Source organism: Sciurus vulgaris (assembly GCF_902686455.1).
Source record: "Sciurus vulgaris genome assembly, chromosome: 8".
Lineage (NCBI taxonomy): Eukaryota > Metazoa > Chordata > Mammalia > Rodentia > Sciuridae > Sciurus > Sciurus vulgaris.
This window is the reverse complement of record NC_136468.1, coordinates 70,174,874-70,202,485: the sequence shown is the minus strand read 5'-3', so window position 1 is coordinate 70,202,485 and position 27,612 is coordinate 70,174,874. Positions and strand designations below refer to the sequence as shown.

The 27,612-nt window shown below is 39.9% G+C and overlaps 1 protein-coding gene and 1 long non-coding RNA gene across 5 annotated transcripts in view; one reads left to right on the top strand and one right to left on the bottom strand.

Moving 5' to 3' along the window:
* The window catches only part of LAMB4 (laminin subunit beta 4), a 98,877-nt gene that overhangs the window by 57,298 nt on the left and 13,967 nt on the right, over window positions 1-27,612 (top strand). For all 3 annotated transcript variants that reach the window (XM_079149965.1, XM_079149964.1, XM_079149966.1), the window contains 11 exons: window positions 4,208-4,385; window positions 5,744-5,887; window positions 7,085-7,316; window positions 7,730-7,887; window positions 9,359-9,583; window positions 10,476-10,696; window positions 15,161-15,257; window positions 17,553-17,928; window positions 20,973-21,133; window positions 23,825-24,030; window positions 24,865-25,068. In XM_079149965.1, coding sequence (XP_079006091.1) covers window positions 4,208-4,385; window positions 5,744-5,887; window positions 7,085-7,316; window positions 7,730-7,887; window positions 9,359-9,583; window positions 10,476-10,696; window positions 15,161-15,257; window positions 17,553-17,928; window positions 20,973-21,133; window positions 23,825-24,030; window positions 24,865-25,068 — 2,202 coding nt within the window. The remainder of the gene's footprint in view (window positions 1-4,207; window positions 4,386-5,743; window positions 5,888-7,084; window positions 7,317-7,729; window positions 7,888-9,358; window positions 9,584-10,475; window positions 10,697-15,160; window positions 15,258-17,552; window positions 17,929-20,972; window positions 21,134-23,824; window positions 24,031-24,864; window positions 25,069-27,612) is intronic.
* Window positions 15,251-27,612, bottom strand: part of LOC306667432 — a 49,339-nt gene continuing 36,977 nt past the window's right edge. For both annotated transcript variants that reach the window (XR_013765545.1, XR_013765546.1), the window contains exon 3: window positions 15,251-16,071. This is a non-coding gene — a long non-coding RNA (uncharacterized lncRNA). The remainder of the gene's footprint in view (window positions 16,072-27,612) is intronic.

Genomic DNA, 27,612 nt, shown 5'->3' with positions numbered 1-27,612 from the left:
GGTACTCCAATCTGGTCCCACCGTGTGCTCCACAGTGTGAATTGCACCAAAGAATTAAATCCGCCTGGAGGCAAAGTGGTGCTCCTAAATGTGCCCGAGTCATTGGCTACAGGCTCACCACTGTCATCACCCCTCCAGCAAGTTCATAAATTCCAGGACAAGATGGCCGAGGGCTAATTTCTGAAGAAGACAGTTGTGAGTCTTTAGGAGCCAATGCCGCAGCAGCTGGAGGATGGATACACTAGCCCGGAAAGGATCCAGACTGGGCACCTGCTGTGTGCACTGTAGTCCCTGACCCAGGATGGCCAGCAGAAGAAAGACATGGCACGTTTCATTATTACAAACTAATGTGGTTGATGCCACATTACCAATTTTGCTGCTCTGGAAAAATACTCAACCACTTGGGACTAAGCCATTTCAAAGTTCATTCTTCTCCTTAGTCAGATTATCAATGGCATCTACGACCAAATGCAACCTCTGTTCAACCCCGGGTACTCCTCTGCACAAATGCCTTTTGTTTGGCAGACACAGTAAGACAGTTGAGATTTGTTTTCAATTGCTCAGATTACATGATATGTGCCTCCATAAAACTGTGTTTAGAGTCAAAAGTATATTAAACATTCTAGAATATAAAACTGCCATTCTTCTATTTAAATCCTGGAGCAGACTACACTGGTAAACATAAAGTCCTTTGAAGTTTCTAGGAAAAGAAGTGAGTCAAGGCATTACAAAATTCTATAGCTGACAGAGACTTTTGTCCTCTGGTCCATCAGCCTGGTTTCAGGAACAGCCAACTCTAAACTGGCCCAGACTGATAGCTATTAATTATCTCTGGTTAGCTACCCTTATCCCCAGACTTGTACCATCTACCTGTCTCCTAAATTTCTCCCTACCTGATTTACTTGAAAAATGTATAGTTACCTTAGTATCTACTTAAAGATACAATAGTAGAAATATAAATATATTTCTTTATGGAACAAAGTTTTATGAAACACTGTTAATTAGACATGGTGGTAGGCACAAGTGTGGACAAGACATGTACCATCCCTGCCACTCCGAGGCTCCCTCTTTAGAGGGGAGATGCAGAGAAGCCGACAACAGCAATAGCATAAGAGAGTCCTTGGAGTCATAGCGGGTTACTTATCTGAAAAGCTCAGTGTGACTCAAGTGGTGGTTCTCAACCTCCTTTAATCCAAACTACTGATGTTTTAAACAGCTTTCTATTACTATGACCAAGTACCTGAGATAAGTAACTTACAAAGAGAAGATAAGCTCCTAGTTTGAGTTGGTTGGCACTGTTGTTTTGGGGCCTGTGGCAGAGTAGCACATCATGGTGGGGAACCTTCGTAGATGTCCAATGGAACATTTGAAAATTGCAGGTGAAATGAGATCATTTTCCATTTTACGAGAATGTCTAGTATTTCTGACCCCCATGCCCTAAATGCTTGTAACACACCATACTCAATCACTGTGATGATCAAAGCCACTCTGAGTTTCCAAAATGTTCCCTGGTGGGAGGTGCTTCCCATTTGAGAATTACTGGGCTGAGAGGGCAGTCAGATAGCAGAATGAGGAAATTAAGTGTAGATTTTTTTTTCAAGAGGCAGTGGGAAGCCCCTGAAAAGTTTTAAGGAGGGGATTATTTAACAAGCCACATTTAAAAGGATCACTATGCCTATGGTTATGGTTTGAATGTATACCATTCCTTCAAAAGTTCATGTGTGACATAATGTGAGAATGTTTGGAGGTGAAGTGATGAGATTATGAGAGCTGTACCTTGATTGGATTAATTCGTTTGACTGGATTAACTGGGCAGTAACTATAGGCAAGCCGGGTGTGGGGAAGAAGCAGGTCACTGCGGGGGTGCCTTTGGGGTTTATATTTTATCCTGGTGAGTGAAGTTTCCTCTCTGCTTCCTGGTTGCCATATCCTGCGCTGCTTTCCTTTGCCACACCCTTCTGCCATGTAATGTTCTCCTTCACCCCAACCTATAGAGTCTGCCAACTGTGAAACTGTGAGCAGAAATAAACTCTTCCTCCTCTAAGTTGTTCTTGTCAGGTCTTTTGGTCACAGTGATGAGAAGCTGACTAAAACAACTACAATGCAGAAAGTTGATGGAAGGTTGCAGGAATGGAAACTGGGACTTCTATTGGGCTGCCACTCTAATTGTCGAGGGGAGTGGAGAACAGCAAATGCACCCCAGATACAGTGAAGAGGTGGAACTGAATAGGCTTGTGATCCATGTGATGTGGGTGGGACACAGGTGGGGGGTGTTGATAACAAGGGAACAGATGTCAAAGACGACCTTCTTTTGGCCTCCGCTGAGAGCTTGGCAGATGGTGGCGTTACTTAGCAAGAGCAGACTCAGAAAGGAAAACAGGTTTCAGGTGTCTGGTTTGTGGTGCTGTGGGGCAGCCAATAGGCAATTGGATCAGTGCAGATCTGGAGTCTTATTGAGGCAGATGCAAGATTCCAATGCCCACAGCCTAGAGCTGGTAACCTGGTCCTGTCAAGGGCACCAAAGAAGCAGGAATGGAGTGAGAATGGGCTGATGAGAGAACCCTGAGGAACCCCAACATTTAGGGATGAAGACAGGTATTGTATTAGCTGGTAAAGAAGGCAGAGGGGTGGCAAGAAGTTCAGGAAGTCTGTCAAGGAGTCGAGGGCCAGAAACAGGGGCAATGGTAGGAGGAAGAACTGAGATCAAGGAGGTGGTTGTACAGGTGGGAGAGATGTGAGCACATTTAATGTCAGCTGAGAGGAAGAGATGGAAGCAAGAAAGTGTAAGGCAGAGTTTACCGATGGTGGCAGAGATGGCAGCGGGGATTCCTCCTCCCTAGAACGCCTCTCCCTCTGTCAGCACCTGGAGATGAGGGAGGTGGTGAGACCCAAAAGCTGGAGTCTGCGAGGCAGGAAGGAGACTTGAGGGTCTATTTTCTCTGTAAAATAAGAAGAGCAAGAGGAGACAACATCTGCCAAGAGTGCAGAAGAACCAGGCTAGAGGGTCAAGGAGCAGGAACATCTGATACACACTCAGGGTTGAGAGCCCACCCAGAGGTGTGGCCAACAACAACTGTGGAAAGGCTGGAGAGAGTTGAAAGTAAAGGGAGGTGGAAACTGGTTTCAGTGTGAACAAAGCAAAGAGGAGACCAGGGGAGAAATATCTATGCCCCCAATCCTGTCCAACTTGGCCCACTGAATAAAAACCTATTTTTTAAAAATATTTTTATAGTTGTCAATGAACCTTTATTTTATTTATATGCGATGCTGAGAATTGAACCCAGTGCCTCACGCATGGTAGACAAGTGCTCTACCCTGAACTACAACTCCAGCCCGGGAAAACCTATTTTCACTACACTATTTTTAACACCAGGTGTTCAAAATGACCAATTTGATGTGGTCAATACACTCTCTACTTTATCATCCAAAGCCATTAATACACATTTTAAATAGTATTAGGCAAAACAAAGGAAAAAAAGATAAATAGTATTAGGTCATGACAAACTTTTCTCAAAAAATAACAGAATAGCCTTTCTTCACATAGATATTAAACTCTTTGAAAATAAACTTATTTTGATACATTTGTTCCCATAATGGCTAAATGGCCTATGCCAGCCATTCCCAAAATGTTATCTATGAAACATTGATTTTAATATAAGGTCTTATTTGGATATAGGACCAAGTGGTTAAATAACTATAAACATTAAATTCAAAAAGTATCTTTCTTGCAGAACTTCTCATAACTCTAATATGTTAATCTATACTGTGAATTTCCAAGAAATTAGTAGTTTGATGTAGAACACCACTGTTAACATGTAATGGGAAAAAAACCAAGAGGAGAATTTTATGGAATTAGAGTACACTGTACCACATGAGAAGCACTATCTCAGCCATAATTAATCACAAGTAGCCTAGTTAAAAGTCTTTCATATCTAGGACAAATTTATTAGCAAGTATAAGGCATAATAATTATGATAATAAAAAAGATCAAGGCAATTTAATTTCTTTGCTATGAGTCAATAAATGTAAATATCTAGTGAAAGATTTCCTAAATAACCAAAAATCACAAAGTCTTCAGTCCTAGACAAGTTTAAGGATTGGATTGAGTCTTTTAAACCATTATTCTTGGAGATCTATTATTTTATAGCATGAGAATACTGGACAGCAGAGGGTTTGAAAGAATCTCCTCTTCTCATTATTTCCAAAGCTTGGCCTTATTCCACAAATCAGTTCATTGGAGGATTTCTGCAGCAAGCAGGACATGGATGAGTATCAGCTGCACAATTGTGTTGAAATTGCCTCGGAAGTGGGACCTCAAGTGCTCTCTGGTGCTTGTGAAAGGCTCGTGGTCAGCATGTCTGCCAAGCTACACAATGGGGCAGTGGGTGAGTATCTGTCTAATGGGCTCTACTGAAGCACTCAGAGCTATGTAAATGTTTTTTGGAACATAAGTAAATTGATATATTTTAGCATCCACTCCAAACCACAGCCAAAATATCCACCACTCAATCATCAGATGTACAGAGCAGTCTGCTGATGGTTGGAATCATAATTCATGGTACAGTAAGTATATAAAAGAGGAACCTTGGAGCAGCTTTGGAGTGCTGGCCTGCAGAGCAGAGGTCCTACAGGACCCATTTGGAATCCCAGAATTTGGGGGCTGGAAGGAACTCCAACAAATTTCTTCATCCCAAAGCCTTCAATAAATGAGGATGTTAGGGTTCAAAAATCGTGTGCAGTTGCCCATTCACTTAGGTATAGCAGAGGGTTTCTCAACTTCAGCACTATGGAACTTCTGAGCAGCATAAGTCTTTGTTGCGTGTATACATAAGAGGGTGTTAGCCACATCCCTACCCACCTGATACCATATGGCACCTCCCTGAGTCGTGACAACCAAATATGTCTCCAGACATTTTCCAAATGTCCCCTATGGGGCAAATAATCCCAAGTTGAGAAACAGTGCTATCGAGTGACAGCTACAGTGAGAGCCTCGGTTTCCTGAGCTCTAAGCAGATGCTTCTTCCTTGAGGGTGGGGCTGTGGATTCAGTGTGCCATCATCTCCCGAAATACATGAAATGGGAGGAACACTCATAGGTATACTCCAGCACCGACAGAAAGCACTGGAAATTGAAGTATTAACATCAAATATATCAGAATAATTTTTAAGTCTCTATTTTTTATTTATTTATTTATTTATTTTTGGTACCAGGGATAGAACCCAGGGGTACTTAACCACTGAGCCACATCCCCCAGCCCTTTGTTTTTTATTTCGAGACAGGGTCTCACCAAGTTGCTTATAGTCTCGCTAAACTGCTAAGGCTGGCTTCAAACTTGCCATTCTCCTACCTTGGCCTCCGGAGTTGCTAGGATTACAGGCCACTACACCCAACTTCAATAAATGTTATTTAACAAGTTAATGAAAGACTTAAAGTAGTGGCGCATGCCTGTAATCCCAGCGGCCCAGGAGGCTGAGGCAGGAAGATCCCAAGTTCAAAACCAGCTTCAGCAGCAATATTTATTGAGTATTTACTACATGCCAAATGCCGTTCTAAGTACTACCCAGGTATTATTGCCTTTGATCTGTACCACAGTCCCATAAGGTAGATCCTGTAATGTCCCCATTTAACAGTTGAGGGAGTCAAGGGCTAGAGAGGTGCCAAAGAAGCGAACTAGACCTACCAGGGGCAAGGTCTTTCTCTGCAACCCCCTTTGGCTCTACTTCCCTTCCTCTTTTCCATGCAGCCTGCAAGTGTCACCCCCAGGGTGCGGTCGGATCCAGCTGCAGCCGACTTGGAGGCCAGTGCCAGTGTAAACCTCATGTGGTTGGGCGTTGCTGTGACAGGTGCTCAGCTGGAAGCTATGGTTTGGGACATCATGGCTGTCATTGTAAGTAGAAAAAGACATGAGGGGAACATGCTTGGCATTTCAAAGCAGGCAGAGGCATGTGGGGGTTTTAAAGGAGAGAGACATTGGGAACTTGACTATGTTATTCAGGCTGTAGGTAGATAAAATGTGCTGAAAATTTTTCTACCAAACATTCATCCACTGATTCAGCCCCAACTGAGTGTAGAGTACTGTTAGGAACAAGATGTGGTCTGGTGTCTGGAAGTCTGCATCCTGTGTTAAATGGACAGTCGTAGTCCAGGTAAAAGTGGGAACACCATGAAGGGAGTTGGCTGTGCAAACCCAGGTTTGGGATGTAGCCTGTAAGCCCAGTGGCCAGAGAGGCTAGAACAATGATGAGACTTGGAAGTCAAGATGGGACCACCTAGTCCCTTCAGCCAATTGGTAATTCAGCTCTCTGGCTTAGCATGCAGGGTATTTAGTTCTCTATTCACAGTATAAACCATTAGAATGTTGTTCCCCACTGAAACCTACCTTAAGTGCCATGAAACCTATAGGTAGGTAGGTTAATTCTCCTTTCCAGTAGGGGAACATATCTTTTCAGTCATGATTCAGTGACAGGGTCCCCTTCCTGGTCATTTCTTAGGTGGGGCTGCCTACCTAGCAAACAGTGTCTACCTAGGTCCATTATTACTTTTTCTTCTCTTTAAAAAAAAATGTTATGAAGTGCTTAAGATATGCAAAGAGATCTACACATGGGAGCAAATACTTCTTCTGTCAAACCAACATGCTATCAAACCAACAGGCCTTACATTTTTGTACAGGGAAGATTGGCTCAAGAGATTCAGCAATTTATCAGAAAAGAATTAGGCCTCTACTACCCAGTATAGCAAAAAGAAAAGTCTGACGATCCCAAGAAGGGTTCTGACATTTTTTTACAATATTGAAGTTATACTTTGACTCCTACTAATATTTGGAAGTGAAAGTCATTGAAAGCATGTTGCTTGTTTGGTTCTTATGTATAAACAAGTGTTTATGGCCCAGCTGTTCACAACTTCTGTTTATTGAACAAATCAGTGAATTGTTATTTAACAAATATTTGCCAGGTTTTGTTCTAAGCATTTTATTGATTCATTTCACTCACCTGGTTTGGGACAGGGAACACAAAAATCATAACTGTAACTCTCCATCACCATTTTGCTTGCTACCACCCAACACGATTCTCTTTGCTTTATCCAGCATGTCACTGCCATCCTCAAGGCTCAGAGAACACAGTATGTGACCAAATAACTGGTCAGTGCCCCTGCCACAAAGAGGTGACTGGCCGCCGTTGTGACCAGTGCCTGGAAGGCTACTTTGGGTTTCCCAACTGCCGTCCTTGCCATTGTAATGGGTTTACTGAACTTTGTGATCCAGAGACAGGGTCGTGCTTCAATTGTGGAGGCTTCACGACTGGAAGAAACTGTGAAAGGTATGGAATTCACATGCATTTTAATTTTTAGATTTTGAAATTTTTGTTCTAATTTATCAAGGAAGGACCTCCCGAGTAAAGACTGAACAGTATTTAAGCGTAGAACAATTGCCGTGGGTGGGAGAGAGAATGGTTCCATCATCCTTCAGAGTCATCTTATGACCCAGAAAATGTCTGATTAGATCCGTAACACATTTGCCTGGCACATTGTTTTTATGTTCCTCTACTCCAACATGTAAGTCATAAAGAGCTCCTATACTGAGTTTAATAACTGCACTTGTACAGAGCAAATGAACATCTTCTAATATATTGAATTTTGAGAGTTGCATTGTCTCAAAGCATAGCAAACCCACAGTGGCTAACACGTGACCTTTTCCCAGGCACATTTTGGTAAAAGAAAATTGCCTTGACAGGTGCATCGATGGTTACTATGGAAATCCTTCTTTGGGACAATCCTGTCGTCCTTGCCTGTGTCCAAATGTTCCCTCAAGCAATCAGTATTTTGCCCATTCCTGTTATCAGAATCCTTGGATGTCAAATATAATCTGCAATTGTCTTCAAGGTTATACAGGTATGAAATATAGTTAGTTCATCATTTTTTCTTCCATCCCACACTGCAATATGAAAACAATCACATGTTCATAATTTATCTGCCATGGACAAACAAGTAGTACGGAACATCGGTTAAGAGTAAAAGGCACAATTTGCTGCATTGCTGCTCCTTTACTGAACAATGAATTTGAAGGAGTCAAACACCAATGGCAATTAGAAACTCATTCCACTGAGCTATAATTGCTTTTAAATAATGTTTTAGGAAATTAACTGACCTAATGAGATCAAGTCAAATTATTTAAATTATAATTATCACATGCTAAGTAAAATATATGCAATTCAGTAGCATATGTATGTTTTATATATATATATAAAACATCAATACATATGTATAAAACATGTAAAATAAATAATAAAATTTAATCAGTCAAATGCTTTCTTTGTTATAATTCCAAGCAAGCAATTTGACTGATATTTAACAGATATAACTAATTTTTTCAATGTCTTCAAGTACTGATCTGGGCATTGTGCAGATGCTACATAAGTCCTAATTCAAAATTTGTATCTGTTGCTCTATCAAAATTTTTATTTTAAAGAGTTCAATCATGAATGCAAATACATAATGCAAACAAGATAAAACTTGTGAGGTCTATTTGATTTTATTATTCTTAGGAAATATGGCAATACTTTTTTCCTTCAAAAATAATTACCATAATAAATAAAAAATCACAAGGCTGATTTTCTTCTTGTCTGTTACATTTGAGGTTACACGTGGCCTTAGTTAATTCTTGCCCCTTCTTTCTTCATCAAGCAGAGTTTGGCTTGGTTGGTCCATTTTTAGGAACTGAGGCCATCTTTGGACATTTCCAAGGGGATAAATCAAAACGTGGAGAGTGGATCCATCATTTGGACACCTAAACAACTGCAGTTCCCTGGAGGCTGGAAGGATAAAAGAGTATTGGAGAGAAAGATGGCTTCTCCATTTGGTGCTTGGGAGAAATACCCACAAGGGCTCATATATCAATAACTGCCCTCACCCTTCTTTACCTTAGACACACCTCCCAGGCTGTCACTTTTTAAACACTTTCCCTTCAGAACTTCCTCATTTTAACCACAGTTCACCTCTTAGACTGGGTGGAAGTTGGAGACAGGAACTGTTGCACTGAACTTTCAGTCCTGGGGCATGCAAAAGTAACTTCGGTGACATTAGGACTTAGAAATACAGTGCCCACAACTCCTTAGTTTTTGAGGAAGTGTAGAATCTACTCTTCACCAAAGACTTCTTAGTTCTGTATGACCTTTTAATTTTCTGAGTGAATAATACATTAAAATGAATAGTTTATTTAATTTAGAATACTTATTCATCCCCCAAAGGTGTGACTTCTCATCATCCTAGAGGAGCCCAAGAATTCTCTATTTACATCAATTCCCTTCCACACACCCAACACTCAGGCCTCATTCCGTTCCCTTTTCCTGCTACCTGCTTTCAGGTGTTCAGTGTGGAGAATGCTCTCCTGGTTTCTATGGTAATCCAAGTGTTTCAGGAGCACCTTGCCAGCCATGTGCCTGCAACAACAACATAGATGTAACTGATCCAGAGTCCTGCAACCGGGTAACAGGGGAGTGCCTTCGATGTCTGCACAACACTCAGGGTCCAAACTGCCAGCTCTGTAAACCAGGTCACTTTGGATCAGCCCTCAATCAGACCTGCAGAAGTAAGTCTGCAAAGCTCCCTGGGATGAATGTGGTAGCGGAGTGGCAGCTCATTAATGTGGTGTCGGCTTTCCCATGCTTGTTTCATTTAGGCTAGTCTCTGCAAGTGAGAGCAGCATCCAGCACCCCCTGGGTGATGGGGCTGTTGCACTGAACATGCCCACAGAAATGAGTGCAATGTCACCGCAGGCACTCTCAAATGCATCTCAATGTTCTCACTGGGGTTGTTCATTTGCCTTTTGTGACTCTTGCCTTTAACACCTGTCCTAGTGGATTCAAAGCACATTTCTCAGAGTGTGGTCCACAGGGTACTTATTCCAGAATCCCCTGGAGCTGGGGTGAGGTAGGGGGACCCAAATGCCTATTCCTGGGCTCTACTCCAGACATACAGAATCAGAATCTCTGTGAGGCCCAGGAATCTGTATTTTAAGAAGCTCATCAAGTGGCTTTAAAGTATAAATGTGAGAATCGCTGGTATGGAAGACTGTGATTTGATTCTGTGAAAAAGAGAAAAAAAAAGTGCACTAAAATATCAGTGGATCTTTTAACCATTTCCACTAACCCAAATCGATTTAGTAAGTCATTTTTTTTTTCAAATCATTTAAATAAATAGAGCTTTGGTAAACCATATGAGGGGAAAGTGAAGCTTACAGTCATCCTTACTGTGAGTTCCCAGAGCATAATGGGTTGACACACGTGAAACTGGCATTTCAGGAGATTAAAAAATAATTGAATGGATTTGGCTTAGATTCTCTAATAAATTCTTAGCTATTGTGAGGGGTTTCTCTGATCCCTTTGGAGAAATGACACATCCAGGTCTTAAAAGCTGTTTGCATGGTGTGTTAAATGCCAGTATTCTTGAGTTTACTTCTAACAACAGCTTTCTTATCTCAGGATGCTCCTGCCACCCTTCTGGAGTCAGTCCCACTGTGTGTCCCCCTGGTGAGGGAGCTTGCCTTTGTGACCCTGTCACTGGTGCATGCCCTTGTCTACCAAATGTCACAGGCCTGGCCTGTGACCGTTGTGCTGATGGGCACTGGAATCTGGTCCCTGGCAGAGGATGTCAGCCATGTGACTGTGACCACCGGACCTCTCAAAGCAGCCACTGTGACCAGGCAAGACACTTTAAAACTTCCTAGTGCATTCAGAGTGAGAATCAAATTGACTATAATGTAATTTCCAAATGTGTAAAGAATATTTTCTATATGTGCTATTGTTTTCAGACATGATTAATCTTATGCAGGGTCAGAGTTGGTATTTAGTTACTAAGGAATGAAAACACTTCGAAAAAGGTATGAGGGTCTCAGAGTTAAGCTTACCTACTTCCATTTTCCTTCGGCCTCCCTGTGACTGGGAAAGTCAGACTTCATGCACAGCAAACCCAGACACCAACCTTCCCTCTCTCTATCATAGGGAGAACACAAGAAATAGACAGTTAACCAGGAGTTACTATTAATCAGAATGGAAGTAAACAGATGCCTTTGGAATCCACAATTCCAAACAAACATACCATTCTCCTTTTCAAAAATGCAAACTTTTTCTTTTAGAATAGATTCGTGAGATTATGAAGATAGTACAGAGACACTGTACCCCATACCCAGTTTTCCTTACTATTAACATCTTACACTACTATGATATATTTGTCACAATTAATGAATAAGGATTGATATATTATTAACTGAACTTCATTATTTATTCAGATTTCCTCGATTTTTCCTAATATCTTTTTTTGTTTTAAGACCCCACCCAGAACTCATGATAGTGAGTCATCACGTCTCCTTAGGCTAGTCCTGGCTGTGACAGTTTCACAGACTCTCCTTGTCTGTGATGACTTTGACAGTTTTGAGGGGTGTTTTGTAGGATGTCCCTCAGTTTAAATTAGTTCAGTGTTTTCCTCATTAGACTGAGTTATGGATTTCATGACGGCCTGGGAGATACAGTGTTCCCCTTCTCATCACGTCATATTAAGGGTACATATTATTAACATGATTTGTCACTCTTGATATGAATCTTGGTCACCAGGCAGAGGTAGTGTTGGTCAGGTTTCTATCTTCTAAAGTCACTCTCCTCCTCCTTCGCACACTGTATTCTTGGCTGGAAGTCGCCATGCACAACACACACTTAGGCAGCAAGGAATTATGTCCACTCCTGGAGGTCAGAGTATCTCCATGAATTATTGGAAGTGTTCTGCATTGGAGATTTTTCTGTTGTCCTCTTTTTGTTCATTTATTCAATTTAGATCACCATGGATTTGTGGATACTTACATTATTGGTTATGGTCCAACACTATTTTATTATTCAAATTTTTCCAACTTCAGCCATTGGAAGCTCATTCATTAGGTCCTTGTATCCCTTTGACATACCCCCAAATTGCAGGGTTTTTCAAAGTACTTCCTTAATTTTTGACACTGAAAAATGCTTCGGGCTCATCTTACATATTTCCTGCCCCAGTCCTAGAATCAGCCCCTTCTCCGGTGAGTGCTGGTTCCTTTACTGGATACTAGTGTTAGAATCCAAGATTTGGATGAGAGGTGAACACACCCATATTTTGTGTTCCCTTCATACCTGTAGCCACTAACCATGGAATATATTGGTAGAACTCCTCAGGACTGCTTGGCTTCCTGACTTATGAAGGACTTCTAACATAGATAACTGATGTTGGGGTCTTAAGCCCCCTTGCTCTGCTCGACCAGCGGCAAGGGAAGGGGACACTCCCCAACAAGGTCAGACCCGGATAGGTAAGGCCGACTGACCGCCCGTTCCCAGCCCTCATGCGGAGGGCAATCAGACGCGTCAGGGAGACCCGTCACAGCAGGAACTCGTTTATTGAGGAAATCACACAGCTTTTATGTAGGGCGGGGGCTAGGCGGGAACCAATCAGCTTAAAGGTCAGCAAGGCATGGGGTGTTCACGCAGGCAAGAGTCCCATAAGACTATATGGCAAGCACGAGCTGATCGCGTTTGCGGAACTATTGTTAACCAATCCCTGACGGTGGTCCGATTAACTATTGAAACCGCCTTTGAGGCCTTGATCTTGCTCACTCGCCAGGGAGTAAGGAGTCAGCCTGAGTTAGTTAACGTGTCATTAGCCCCAACAGATAACTGCTTTGTCTTGAATGCTTCTTAGACCCTTTGGGAAGTATCACACAACAGCCATGGAGACTAAAGGCAGCCTATGAAGCTGAAGGTCAGATGACATTGGTTTAACCAAAAAGCACTCATGGCAAGGGTACTTTGGGTTATTTGGTCCATCATGGATCCCACATGGAAGGTTACTCTCTATAATCAGGAAACACTTTTCATTGGAGTACAGAGAAGACATGTGAACAATTAGATTCCCAGCTGTTCAAACAACTACTGATAAATGTCTCTGTGTCAGCCAGGAGGTAGCCCCTAGTGCATTCCCACAGAGACATCCAAACTTGCTGTCCAATGTTTTCATCAACAGTTTAGAGGAGTTGGAAAAAGAAGCTTCTCAAATTTGCAGATACTGCAAAGCTGTAAACTAATGTGCAAAAGACAGCACATGAGGCCAGATATCCTAACAGGCTATCTTATAGGCTAGAAACAAAAAGAAATGTTTAACAGGGGGAAAAGTAAAGTTGTGAAATTAGGTTTTTAAAATCTCTTGCATAGATACAGGATGAGAGTAATAACTTGGCACCGGCTCCTGTGAAAAAGATCTGAAAGTTTTCACTTGCGAGTTCAAGCTTCAAGTGAGCCAGCAGTGTGCCAGGCCTGCCAAAGGGGTGATGCCTGTTCCAACTGGAGCAGGGTCACACCATGCCAGCTCAGGACAGTCACTGTTCCAAATCCGCTCTGCTGATCAGGGTGCTCCAGGAACATTATTGTCATTTCTCAGCACCATATTTTTTAAATAATTTTTTGAAAAGTTTGAATTAACACAATGTAATTATACATATTTATGGAACAGAGTATGATATTTTGATACATATTCACAGTGTGTAATGATCATATGAGGATACTTAGCATATCCATCACCTCGACTACTTATCACTTCTTTGTGTTGAGAATATTCAAAATCCTCTCTTTTAGCTATTTTGAAGTATGTAATAAGTTATTAACTAGTCACTCTATTATATTATGGAAAACTAGAACTTAATCCTCCTAAATATATTTTTGCACCCATCAACCTACCCTTCTCTATCCTCCCCTCCCTCTATCCTTCCCAGCCTTCATTTTACTCTCTATGATATCAACTTTTTAAGCTTCCACATGCATATGAATGAGAGTAGTCAATATTTGTCTTTCTACTAAGCATTGTATTCTTTTAATATTTTGTTTTAGATGTAGGTGGGCACAATACCTTTATTTTATTTTTTATGTGGTGCTGAGGGTCAAACCCAGGGCCTCACACATGCTAGGCGAGCGCTCTACCACTGAGCCACAACCCCAGCCCCCCATTAGCATTGTATTTTAAATATAATATAGACCAAAAAAAGTTTATGTCCAAAGAAAGGCAACTAGAATAAGGGGTAGAACCATGCTATTGTGTGATGAAAGTTTGAAGGAATTAGAGGCAACTTGGCGAAGTGACACAAAGGCCAGTTGAGATGGCCATCTTTTGTTGAGGAAGAGGGAGGCTACCTGTTTTGTACAATTCCACAAGACAGGACTCAGAACAATGGGAACAAAGAGGCAGGTTATGCATCAGTAAAGAAAGAACTGTCCAACAGTCCAGACCAACTAGCAGTACAACAGCCCTCGAGGGCGGCAACCACCCCATCGTTTCCTTTTCTTAAGCAGAAGTTAATGAGAACTCTAAAGATGGATAGAAGCTTGGTAGATCCAGTCGCTTTGTGAATCTAGCTGCTGATTTACTGGAAATCTTCTGACAGAGTCGATGTTTAAGCAGATTTGGTCAAGCATAATTTAGGACCGCTACAATAGTGATTTGTGTTTGTAATTTCACCTATTTTCTTCTAACCCCTCAGTTTTTAGAAAAGCTAATCAATAATCCAGTTGGAAGGATTCTAGAAAGTTTAACCTTCTCCCCCACAGTTCACCAACAGTCATTAGATGATTAACTAGAAAGTACAAAAAAATGTCTTTTTTCTTTTATTTTAGCAAAATAAAATAGCCCGGTTTACAGAATCTACATTGTACATTCCTTAATGGAAACATTACTTGCCAAATTAATTGATGGATGTTAGACCAGGTCCTTGGCCTCTCTCCCTCTCTCTCTCTCTCTCTCTCTCTCTCCCTCTCTCTCTCTCTGCATTATGGGGGAACTCCCATAACTGTAGAGGGAAAGAATGTGGCCCATTTCCCAATAAGTGTTTTGTTTTCATTTACATCTCTGTATGTTTTCCCAACTGGGGCCACCTGTCCCTGAACAGCTGGACACAGGCGGTATATCCAATAGCCTGGCTCCAAAACACATTAGCTCCTGAGTCTCGGTTTTGTCCAGGATGCTTGCTGGCCGTGGGAATCATCCTTCTCTGCCTTTGCACAGCTGTATGTTCTAAGTCACCAGAGGAAAAAATGTTCCCTGTGCAAATGCATGATGTTTCACACCACAGACCTCGTCCCTTCCTCACCCGTGACTGTTCTCACAGCTTACAGGCCAATGTCTGTGCAAACTGGGCTATGGCGGGAAACACTGCAATGAGTGCCAGGAAAATTATTATGGTGACCCATTTGGGCAATGCCTTCGTAAGTATTGAAGCTCTAAGGACATGTGAGTACAGTCAGCTGGCCCTGCCATGGGCACACACATGAAGAACCCACTGAGTTTTTAATTCCTTCATTTGGTTGTTGATTTTAAATGTGGACTTCATTTGAAAATTCACAAAGTTTTATCTGTGTTTTGAAACTAATATTTATATAACTCTATAAAAAAGTGTTTTCCTATGTTAAAATTTTTAGCCTGTATTAAAAACTTGTAGCCCATATTCAAATCCCTTAAAATTGCATCAGACATGGTGATGCATGCCTTTAGTCCCAGCTACTTGGAAGGCTGAAGCAGGAGGATCTCTGAGTCCAGGAGTTTGGGGCCAAGTGGGCAGTACAGTGAGACCCTGACTTTAAAAAAAATTCCTCGAATCCATTATAGGGGAGCAGACCTCTAGGGCCATGACTTGTAGCCAATTTTCTGATGTTTGCAAGTGTTTGGAGAAAAATTAACCACTCTGGACTGAGGTGGAGGGTGAGAGAGGCATAGGAAGCCAGAGACAGAGATGTTTCCTCAAAGTGACCCTCATGACTCTGGGTCTATCCCATAGTTAGTCAGTAAGCATTCATAGAACACCTGCTGGATGTTGTAGGTGGTAAACAAACAATGTGACAGCACTGCCCTCCTGGAGTTAGTTCCACTGGCCTTCATTACTTGTGCGAGCCCTAAACAGTAGCATTTCAAGCAGCTCTGTCCAATAGAACTTTCTGCAGTGAAGGCAATGTTCAGCCTCCATGTTGCCCATCACAGGAGCCACAAGCTGCAGGTAACTAGCATGCTCCTGAAGTTCAGGTACTGCAACGGAGGAAAAGAATTCTTTATTTGTTTCATTTTATATAGCCACATATGGCTAATGGGTGCCACATTGAACAGTGCAAATTTAGAATCTGTTTTGATTCTAGGGGACAGGATTTCTTAATTTCCTTTTAAAATTAGCTTCCAAAGGAGGTCAGTCCAAAGAAATATCAAATGTGATGTCTTACCATCATGGTCACTCCTACATTGCCAAGCAGGGTAACCCTTTCCTTCTCTCCATTTCTGTGTAAATGATCTCTTATGGCTAAAAATATTGCCATTCTTCCCTAGCCCCCTCCAAAACTCTCAGTAAGTTTTCTCCAGGCTCACTTCACTTAGTTTTGTAAATGGAACTGCTAATTTCAAAACCAGGCAGAGGAGCTAGAGGTGTGGCTCGGTGGTAGAGTGCTTGCTGAGCATTCAGAGGCCTGGGTGCGATCCCTAGCAATACCATCCCTAAAAAAAAGAAAAACAAAAAACAGGGAGAAATGTCGACTCCTGGACATTCTGTCTTAGAGGACCTCTTTTTCCATAACCATCTTATATTCCAATAATCTTATTTCATAAAAATGCTTTAATCTTTTATTGTGAAGCAATAGAGAAACTTTATAAATGGTCAACTCAGGTCACAGACTCAGCTAAAGCTCCTGGGGAAGAGAAGCTAGTGTGGGGGAAACTTGTCTTCCAGCTGGGGAAGTGATATAATGCTGCCCCCAGGGCTTCCTGCTGAAGTCCCTGGACTGAATCTGAATGTGTTGGATATATCTAGTTGAGGAGTTTAGGGTATTAATCAGTTTGTATTTGTAAATGGTCTTATTTACATTCAAGCTGTCAAATGCCTTTTAAATCATTTGCCTCTTGCAATTAATCCAAAGACATGGACTAGTGATTCCCTAACCTTTTAGAGATCACAGTGATGTCAATAACTCCCCACATCCTCCAGCCTCTGATTTGATCAGAAACAGAAACCTACTCAAATAAAGTGCTTTGAGGCATCAGATAATTTTTCAAAATTAAGACAGAATGCATTTAATTCACACACTTTTTGAGAATGAAATAGTCCCCTTGTGTACTGGAAGACAACATGGGTCAGCACACCCAGCACACCTGGGACTTCTTAGAGTCAGTGGCATGTGTGAAATAGCCTTGGAGGTGGCAGCAGAGTCACTAGAGCTGCCCACTATTAAATCCATTGGTCTCCCTCAAATAGATGAAGAATACACATGTGCACACTCACACAATAAAAGCAGTTTCTCATATTTTCCATAGAGAAACCTTGAACTGATCTGTTAGTGAAATATGCAGAGGCATGTCATATTTTAATGTGCAATCACAGATCTCTGAAATTGTATTGTTTTTAAATGGCCAACTTAGAAACATGTTGGAAAGATTCCCAGGAGAGAAGAGAGAGCTTTATTCTTGAGCTAGTCATAAGCAAAAGACCAAGTGACATTCTCTGTTCCTTTTCTCTTCCTTTTTAGCATGCAACTGCAATAAGGAAGGAACCCAGAAGCCCATCTGTGACCCGAACACAGGCAGGTGCCACTGCCGAGAGGGTGTCAGTGGCCAGCGATGTGACCAGTGTGCCCGGGGTCATAGCCAGGAATTCCCTACTTGTCTTCGATGTCACTTGTGTTTTGATCAGTGGGACCAAGCCATTTCTTCCCTCTCCAAAGCAGTGCAAGGGTTAATGAGGCTGGCCGCTAACATGGAAGATAAAAGAGAGACCCTGCCTGTCTGTGAGGCCGACTTCAAAGGCCTCAGAGAGAACATGACTGAAATAGAGAGGATTTTGAAACATCCTGTTCTCTCATCTGAGGAATTCTTAAAAGTCAAGGATTATCATGACTCTGTTAGGTAAGCTCTGTGCTTGAGGGGAAGATAGCTCAACTCAGCTCCTGCCTCCACCTTCACTGACATCAGGGAATTGATAAGTGTTCAGTTAATAACCAGTCTGTCTCTTTCTTACCTTGTTAGAATTGTATGTGATTTTTTTCCCTATGCTATTGATTATAACAAAAAGACAATCAATAAGAGGTTAATTGAGAGGTGGGAATGTAACTCAGTAGTAGAGCGCTTGCCCAGTACATGCAAGGGCATGAGTCTACCCTAGCACTGCAAAGAGAAAGGAGATTAATTGGGAAGTTCAAATCCAGCAGAGCTGAAAGACAAGAAATTGGAAGTAGAGTAGTTTCCAATACAAATAATATATATTTTTTCATCAAAGCACTTATGGAAAACTTGCTAAATTTTCCCAAAATTTTCAATTGTTTATAAGCCCATACATTAGTGTGCAGTCTTATAACAAGTGTGGTATTCCTTCAAATGCAAGATTGTTTTTATTATATATTATTGATTCCTTTTTTTTTTTTTTTTTTTCCCATTCATCAACCATTTCTCAAGAGTATATTGGTTTCTCTGGGCCAGAAATCAGCCAACTACAGTCCACAGGTCAAATCCAACCCAGCACCTGCTTTTGTGAATCAAGTTCCACTGAAACATAACCAAGCTCATGTATTCATGTACCCTCTGTGGCTGCTCTCCCTCTGCAATAGCAGAGTTACAGAGTTAGGAAGGTATCATGCTCCTGAGGCAGAGCGTGCCAACTTGCCCTGGGCAAAACCTGGATGAACTGGGTACAATTTCTATCCTCACAGAAACTCATAGTCTGCTAAGAAATCTCAAAAAGTGTGGTAATAAAATAAAATGTCCCTTCTCCCCATTGAATGTTCCTGAATTGAGGAATAGTTGAAGCTATAGAGTTTTATGTCACACATAACTCAAATGTAACTCTAAGGCCATTCATTATCCATATGCACATATCCCAGATATATATATGACAATTGCTTAAAAGTTACACAAGGAAGGAGATACAGCCTACTTGTATAGTTCAGGGGAAGGCCCACCACCTCATAAAGAGTGATAGACCCAGGGAGATCACATGGCCAAGTCAAACTAGCCAATGAGAACAAACACATCTCTACCCTCTAATGACTTTTGCCCTGTAAGACTTAGGTCCTATGTTACCAGATCCTCTTGTTTTTCATAAGATGTCAGACACAGAGATTTCATAAAATGTCCCCATTTTAAAGTATGGGCAGCTAACCCTATAGCACTTGTAAAGGGCACTATGTGGCCCAAAGAAAACATGCCTGAGGATGAGTGTAGGCCATGGACCACTGGTTTGCGGTTACAGATGTCGGGAAAATGTCAGTGTAGCAACAAGAAAGCAGAATGAGTCAATCTTCAAAAAGACTGCAGGAGCCCTAAGCAGAGCCAGAGAGAAGACAGCAGAAGGGAGTCCCAGCACCAGGCCTGCAGCCATGAGAAGACGGAGGCTACCGAGCTCCTCAGAAAAGGACTTGCATTTCCTATTCCATCTTCCCACCTCTTTGTGCTCTTTTGCCATTGCCTCACCGGGGAAGCCCCGGCAGGATTGCCTTCTCCTGTGCCTGTATTCCCAAGGTCAGGTATAGTTATATAATGAACATTTGCTGGATAAATTATAAACCAAAGGGGAGCAGCAAGACAGAGAACCTGGGGCTCCAAGAGCATGAATTGGGAAGTCAGAGCTCCCTGGTTTGAATCCGCCAGATCTGTGTAGCTTTAGGCAGGTGACTTAACTTCTCCAAGCTATAGTTTCTTCCTGAAAAAAAGACAAGATGTTTGTTTCATAGAATTCTTGGGAGAATTACTCAAGATAAGACACTTAGTATAGTATTTAGCACATACCAAGTATCTAAGGAATACCAAAAATAATAACAATAATTATTATTTTTATTGTTATCACTATTAGCCTGAAGAATCATGGTTTTGACCATTAAAGCCTGAAGAAAAGAGAAGTCTATAGAAAAGAGAAGAAAATCCTAGAAAGCATTAGCTAATGTTCTGTACTTGTACCAAGATAAATTAGTTCCATAAATTCTTGTTTCCTTAACTATACTCTCCATCACAAAGGATATACTCATAATCTACTTGAACCAGCTGCATATGGTGGACCCAGCAAACTGAAGTGGGACAAAAGTATGCACTATCAAAGAGAAGGTGATAGGAAAAAATATATCCAGGACATGATCACCATGTCACTCATGGAAATTAAAAGTTAAGATCCTGCACAGAAGGGGCACTGAAACAAACTTTGTTGAACACACATTCAACCTAAATTAAGAACTGATGTTTACCTTAGGCTGGATGAGATGTTCTTTTTTTAATCATGTGTTGAAAGTCAGAGATAGATGGGCTCTTTTAAATTCATTTAAATGAGCCACATCTGAACACGTTTCAAAATGCAAAGCAAAGAAAGAGAGAGCATAAACAGTTGAAATGGAAAGATTCAAAAATCTCGCTGATAAGCGGATGATGCTACATAATGGGGGGTGGGAGGGAGGGAGGCAAGAATGGAGGAAGGATGGACTATACAGAGGAAAAAGATGAGTGGGAGGGGTGGGGGGAAGGAAAAATAACAGAATGAATCAAACACCATTACCCTATGTAAATGTATGATTACACAAACGGTATGCCCCTACTTCATGTACAACCAGAGAAACAAGTTGTACCCCATTTGTTTACAATTAAAAAAAAATTAGGTGGGACACATTTTTAATGCTTCCAATAAATAAGAAAAATGTGCCTGCAGCATGAAAAAAAAAAATGCTTGTTCTGCCAGAACTGGTATACAGGTATTAGTTTAAATGAAATATTTCAGGAAGCTTAATTAAGAGGAAAGAGATGAACCATAAACAGAATTATAGACTCAAACATTGTGTGTATGGGGGTTGGGTCCCTTCTAACTGAGGACACCCAAGATAATAAGGGCAATTTATGTGGCATGCTTTTTCAGCAATATATCAAGTGTAATACCCTACCCTCAGTAACCATATTTACCCTCATTTTTCCAACAGAAAACAAATCATACATCTAAGTGAACAATTGAAAACAGTGTACGAATTCCAAGATCTGAAAGAAACCATAGTAAGAATGAGGAATGAAACAGACCTCTTACTTGAAAATGTTCAGGAGAACATTGATTTGCAGTCCAGCCTTCTTAATGCAAGCACTGTGGGTAAGAGGGAAAATGGTCTTTGACTGTTTCTGCATGAAGTTTGATGAAATCCGTAGTGCATTCCATTTGTGAGTCATCCCATACTTACATGGCACTGAATACTTTAGAACATGCATACACACCCATTAAAGGTATTGTTTGTACATGGAGAGGTCGACTTTTTAAATATTGCAGAGCCTGGATAACATTTGCTCAAAATAACAAATAAAGGTAACAATATCTGATTCTAAATAAACACTAAAATCCAACCTAATCTAATGCCAAGCCTTCCAAGGTGTCTTGAGTAATCAGCAACTTAGAAATTCTAACATGGCTATATGCAAATGAGAGAGAGCTTTCTGTGCCTTCCTGGGTGTCAACTATTGGAATTACCACAAATACAAAGGAATATGCAGCAAAAAGAACTAAACGTGACATTTCTCTTAAGAACTTTGTAGGAATTAGTCATGCAACATACTAGACTTCATATTGCATAGTTCTTAAAACTGAATGTGAGCCATGCCAAAGCCAAGATCAACTTAGAGAAGGAATTGAACTCTAAACAAAGCTTTGTGTAGTTCATCTCCTAAGATGACATCCATGTTATATTTGGTGATGGACAACCTGTTACTAACAAGGGAGGCAATACTGAGTATACCTACCTGTCTAATTGAGGAGAAAGGAGAAAATATACATGAACCCATGTCAAGACATAAACATTGCTGCTTTGCTTTAGTCCATGTGTACATACATGTTTTTCATCTAATTTCAACCCAAAAGAGGGAGCAAAAAATATAGCAATTAGAAATGCCTAATTTCCCTAAAGAATGCCTAAATTTTAGTGAAATAAGTTCTACCACAGATCTATTAATGATGCTTAGCACAATTTACTCATATTCCTAATCTGGAATAAAGTGCCCACTGAAAGAACTCAAGATCCCTCAGAGGTCACCCCAAGCCAGGGAGGATAAAGTGAAACTGCCCACATGCCAGTCCTCTTGAATTTGCAATCCAATAGTAGTTACTCAGATTTTTCTCTATTCCTGACACTATGCTGGTGAGTAGAGAGATATGGCAATACAGAGCAAGGACCTGCCCTTGAGTTATTCCTGTCTGCTGTGGGAGACAGGAATAGAAACAATGTTAACACTAGCAACTGCTTTGGAAGCAGAATAGCAAGAACTGAATTCTTCCTGGGCTTATTAGGAAAGGCTTCAGGGAGTAGGTGGCAATTGAACAGAGTCTCACAGGATGGAGATAAATCTGTCATATAAATAAAAGTCAAAAACCATTCCAAGAAATAGAAATGTGTTTTTATTTTTTTTCATGATAAATGAGAAACATGATATATTAAGAGTATGACAATGGTAAGAACCAGAAAGTTTAAAAAGATAAGGTGTGGTTGTCTCGTGCTTAGATATGCTTATGTAGGGAGTAAAGATGAGGACCTTGGTCCTCTGTTCCCAAAACGTGGAGGTACAGTGTAAAAGTCTAATGTATGTTAATTTCTATTAAAATATACCTTATTACATTCATGAATTTGCGTTTTATCACAAATACAGAAAACGGAAGTGTTAAGAATGCAGGCTTTCGAGTCTAACCACCTGGGTTCAAATCCTGGCTAACTATCTTTCCAGTGAGATCTTGGCAAATAACTTACCTCACCAGAGCCTCTGTTTTCTAATTTGTATAATGAGAATGATTACACAAATATGTTCTTCATTGTGTTTGCTGAAGACCGAAGAAGAAAATGAAGTATAAGCATATAGAAAACACACAACTAGCAATCAGGTGCTCTGGTACACACCTGTAATCCCAGCAATGTGGGAGGATCGCAAGTTCAAGACCAGCCTCAGCAACTTAATGAGGCACTAATCAACTTAGCAAGATCCTTTCTCAAAATAAAAAATAAAAAAGGGCTGGGGATGTAGCTCAGTGGTAAAGCACCCCCAGACTCAATTCCCAGTATGAAAAAAGAAAAAAAAAAAAAAGGGAAAGAAAAGAAAAAAAAGAAAAAGAAAGCATTCAACTAGTTATCCTTAGTTAACATTATCAGCCTCAACATCAGAGGTCTGTAAACTGCAGCCCTAGGACAATTCCTGACAGTAAGTTCCTTTTGCAAATAAAATTTCATTAAAACACAATCTTGCCTGTGGTTGCTTTCACTTTACAATGTCAGAGTTGAGTAATTAGAACAAAAACATCATGGCCAGCAAAGCCTAAACCATCAATTCTCTGGATTTTGCTGAATAGTTTATCTCTGCTGGTCTATACAGTCAAGTAAACTTAATTGTTCTATCATATTAGTTTATATAGGTGTTTATAGTCAACACCTTATATTTGTGGCACATTTTACAGAATGTTTTGTATTATCTCACTTGATCCTCATGAAGTATTTTCACAGATTTGCAAATAAGGAAACAAAATCTAAGAGATTAACTGATTTGCTCTAAGACATACCCAGGCAGTAGAGAGTGGATAAACCCATCCCAGGGGACTTGAATGTTAATGCTGTGTATCTCTTATGTCCAGATCTATTACACTATCTCTCTTCTACTCCATTAAAGGCAAAATCAAGCAAGAGGATTTTGAAATTTTGTAGTGAAAATTTAGACCAAGACAGTAAGTAATCAAACTGTGGAATGATCATTGTGAAAGATGATACATTCATTTTTCACAGAATTTATCTTACCTCAATTTGTGTTGATATAGATTCCTTAGAAAACATCAAGAAGTATTACCACATATCATCAGCTGCTGAAAAGAAAACTAATGAAACTGGTTCCATCATAAATAACTCCGAAAACACCAGGACCAGCTTGCTTACCATTTTAGATACACTGACCTCAAAAGAAACTTTGTCATTGGAAAAGTTAAAGCAGATTAAGATACCAGATATCCAAATATTGAATGAGAAGGTAAATATTCATAATGGTCTATAAAAGTGTTAATGGATTCTACGTGGTATACAAACCTTTTCAATTGTATCTCCCTGTCTTATACTTTATTTTTTACTTACTTTAAATTTAGATTAATAAAGGTGTGAGCAATTCAAATATATAATATATAAATAATATATATCTTTTATCAAAATATATAAATATGTTTATATTTCATTTTAATTTTAATTAAATTAAATTAATTAAAATTAAAAGATTATTGCTTAACTTTATTGTTTTATATTATTTACTCTTTCCAAAATGGTACAAATTATGGGCATTCACTCCTTTTACTCATTATAAGTAAGAGTTAATACCTATTTTATTTTTTGGTACTTGGGATTGAACTGAGGGGCTGTTTACCACTGAGGTACATTCACAGTCATTTTTATATTTTTATTTTCAGGACACAAGTTCTTGATAACTTGCTGAGTCTGTCCTCACACTTGTGATCCTCCTGCCTTAGCCTCCCAAGTTGCTGGGATTACAGGCATGCACCACTGTGCTCGGCTAAATTAATACCCATTGTTTTAAAAGAATAACAATTAAATTAGCATAGAAACCCTAAAATTTGACTATTTTGCCCCAAAATACAAAATGGTGAATTGGCGCAACACTGGGAAATAATTTAGGTAGTTATTCAGTTTACCTAGTTACCTAGGAAACACTTAATTGGCCAACCCCATTTACAAATCTTGAACAATCATTGAAGAAACTTACATGAATAAAGCAATGCCCTGCTTCAAAGAGTTCAGTGGTGTTAGAAATCCTGCCAACAAGTTGTCTTTTAACATAAATCTTTTCTCCTCTGAGGTGTGTGGAGAACCAGGGAACTTGTCATGTAGTCTCTCGCCCTGTGGGGGCGCTCTCTGCAAGGGCGCTGAGGGTCACAGGCGATGTGGTGGTCCCAACTGTAATGGCTCTCTAACCCTCTCAAGCAACGCCCTCCAAAAAGCCCAGGAGACAGAATCTGTGGTTGGTAATTTGAACAACCAGGCTCAAGGATTGAAGAATCAGGTATATAATCTCTTCTCTTGCTTGATTTGTAAAATTGTAACAATAAAGAAAACTGAGAAATTTTAAAGTGCCATTTAACTTCCAAGTGAGAGAGGATAGATTCTACATATTGGGTGTTCGAATGACTGAAAAATTAGGTATTCTAATATTAAAATATAGATGTAAACGTGAACATTGAGTGTGTGTATGTATGTGTGTGTATTAAAGAAAGAAAAGAGAAACAATTCAAGGAATATTTTTGTAGGTCATAGACTTGTGTGGACTTTTGTTTTAATAGCAAACACTACATAGAAAGGTAGCCTTAAAGTTTTGAAACCTATAGGTCTCTCAAAGCAAAGAATAATTTTTCATAAATTCAAAGATATATTTTAAATTCTGAGTACACAAATTTTCATGTTAGAATTTAATGTTAGAAAATATTTTAATATTAATATACACTTAGGCTTTGAACTCCTTCCTATGTTGATAGGCATGATAAAGTTATTATGATTGTCTCTGTTTATTTTCTGGTCATATTTATAAATGAGGATCATATTTAATCACCCAACTTTCTTTAGGTAATTCTTACTCTTATTCATTTCTTTTTTTTTGGGGGGGGTGGTGCTGGGGATCGAACCCAGGGTCTTGTGCTTACAAGGCAAGCACTCTACCGACTGAGCTATCTCCCCAGCCCCTACTCTTATTCTTTATTCTTATTCTTCTCCTTCTCCTTCCTCTCCTTCTTCTTTCCTGATGCTGGGGATAAAACCAAGCTCTCAGACATGCTAGGCAAGTGCTCCCTCCATTGAGTTGCATCCCTAGCCCTTCTTTAGTTTTTTTTTTTTTCCCCCCCTAAGATGCATTGAATTCTTTGGTTTTTGAAAACAATAAAATGATGCAACTTGTATTTTGACAATGCACATTGTCAAAGAGCCATTGACAAAGAAGAAAAAATTTAAGGACTGGCATTTTTAAAAAAACCAACATGCATTGAATATCTCTCGGCCATCATTTTCATTTGTGAGTAAGAAAAGGCAGCTCCCAAACCAAAAAAGAAATGCATGCAAGGACCTCTGGGTCTCAGAATTAAGAGAACTGTAGAGGATCAAGCTAGGGTTTTGGGTGAGAACCGCAGCCTAGAAAAACACATACACATCCCTGACATCCTTGTCTATTTGCTACAGAGTCCAAGTTCTAGAGCAAGTATCTGATGAGCCAAGCCAGAAATATTCCTACATGTACTAAATGATGAACAATTCTGTATACGTGGTCACAATTTTGTATTGCTACATAGTTTTTTCACTTATATGTAGTTCTCCATTGTTTTCACAAATATATACTGAATTGTTTTATATAATTTTAAACTCTTATATTGCTCTTTCTTCAAAAAAAAAAAATCATCGAATTGAACCTTGATTGCAGCTTGATTTTATCATTAAGTTAATAATAGTGTTAGGGTATCATTGCTAAAAGATAACCCCTGAAGTCTGTATTAGCAGAATCTGGCTTAACCAGCCCATAAATGGGAGGCTGGACAAGGATGAGAGAGGGATTGCCATACTGATAGAATGGTGTACTGTTTTCCTCTTGATTAGAAGGCAGAAGAGTGCCAGAAGAGATTGTGAGAGAATTCTCAGCAATCAATTGTGACAGAGATGGATTGCAGAGAGATGTTTTAAGAGTGAAATAATTTAGTAATCTCTTTCTTTCTGAATATGGTATCAACTAATCTACTCTGAGATTTCATCTATCACTTGGTGCTTTCCTGTCTAGAATATTTATCTCTGGAATTTTCATTTTACTGCTATCCATACCCATTAAAATAGATAGCAACCTATTTTAAAGTTAAGACAAGTCTAGAGAATTAAGGACCAACTCTCAAAAAAAAATTAAGATACATATATTTCATCATGTAAATGCTTCTTTTTTATTTTATCACTTGCTAATGACCAAAACATACATCCTTTTTCACAAAATCTTTATGGCTCAAATAAAGGAGGTTTCTTTTGTGGAGAAATAAAGGCAGGTATTTCCCCCCTAATTATATTTGATCCTTATTGGCCCTATTTCTGTCACAATTAATTTATTCACTAAAGCTCAGCTTGTTGGCAATATTGTTCTATTGCTCTCTGCTTTTCTCCAGGCTCTCTCTAATTTGTTGGAATCCCAAGAAAATGCCCATGACCTTTCTCAAATCACAATTAAGAATTTGCACTTCTGGTAGTTAGCCTATCAGTTCCTCCACCAAAGCACAAAGTGTTTGGAATTTATCTTTGTAGCCCACTCTCAGGTCAAGCTCATTTATTAAGAGAAGGAATGCTTTCTTGTTAGCTTTCAAAGAAAGTACATTACTTGAAGTGAAGGAATGTTTAGAAGAGTAACTATTTTAACTTAAATAAAAGAAACCTTTCTCAACCTGTTAAACATGGTGGCCACACAGGCAAGGAGTCCTGGTGAGTTCTGTGCAAGTTGTTGGAGAATGTAAAAGTCTCATTAAAACAGAGCTCATGTTTTCGGCTGATATTAGGAAAATGTATTAGTGCTAGGTTTATAATGTATTCAAAT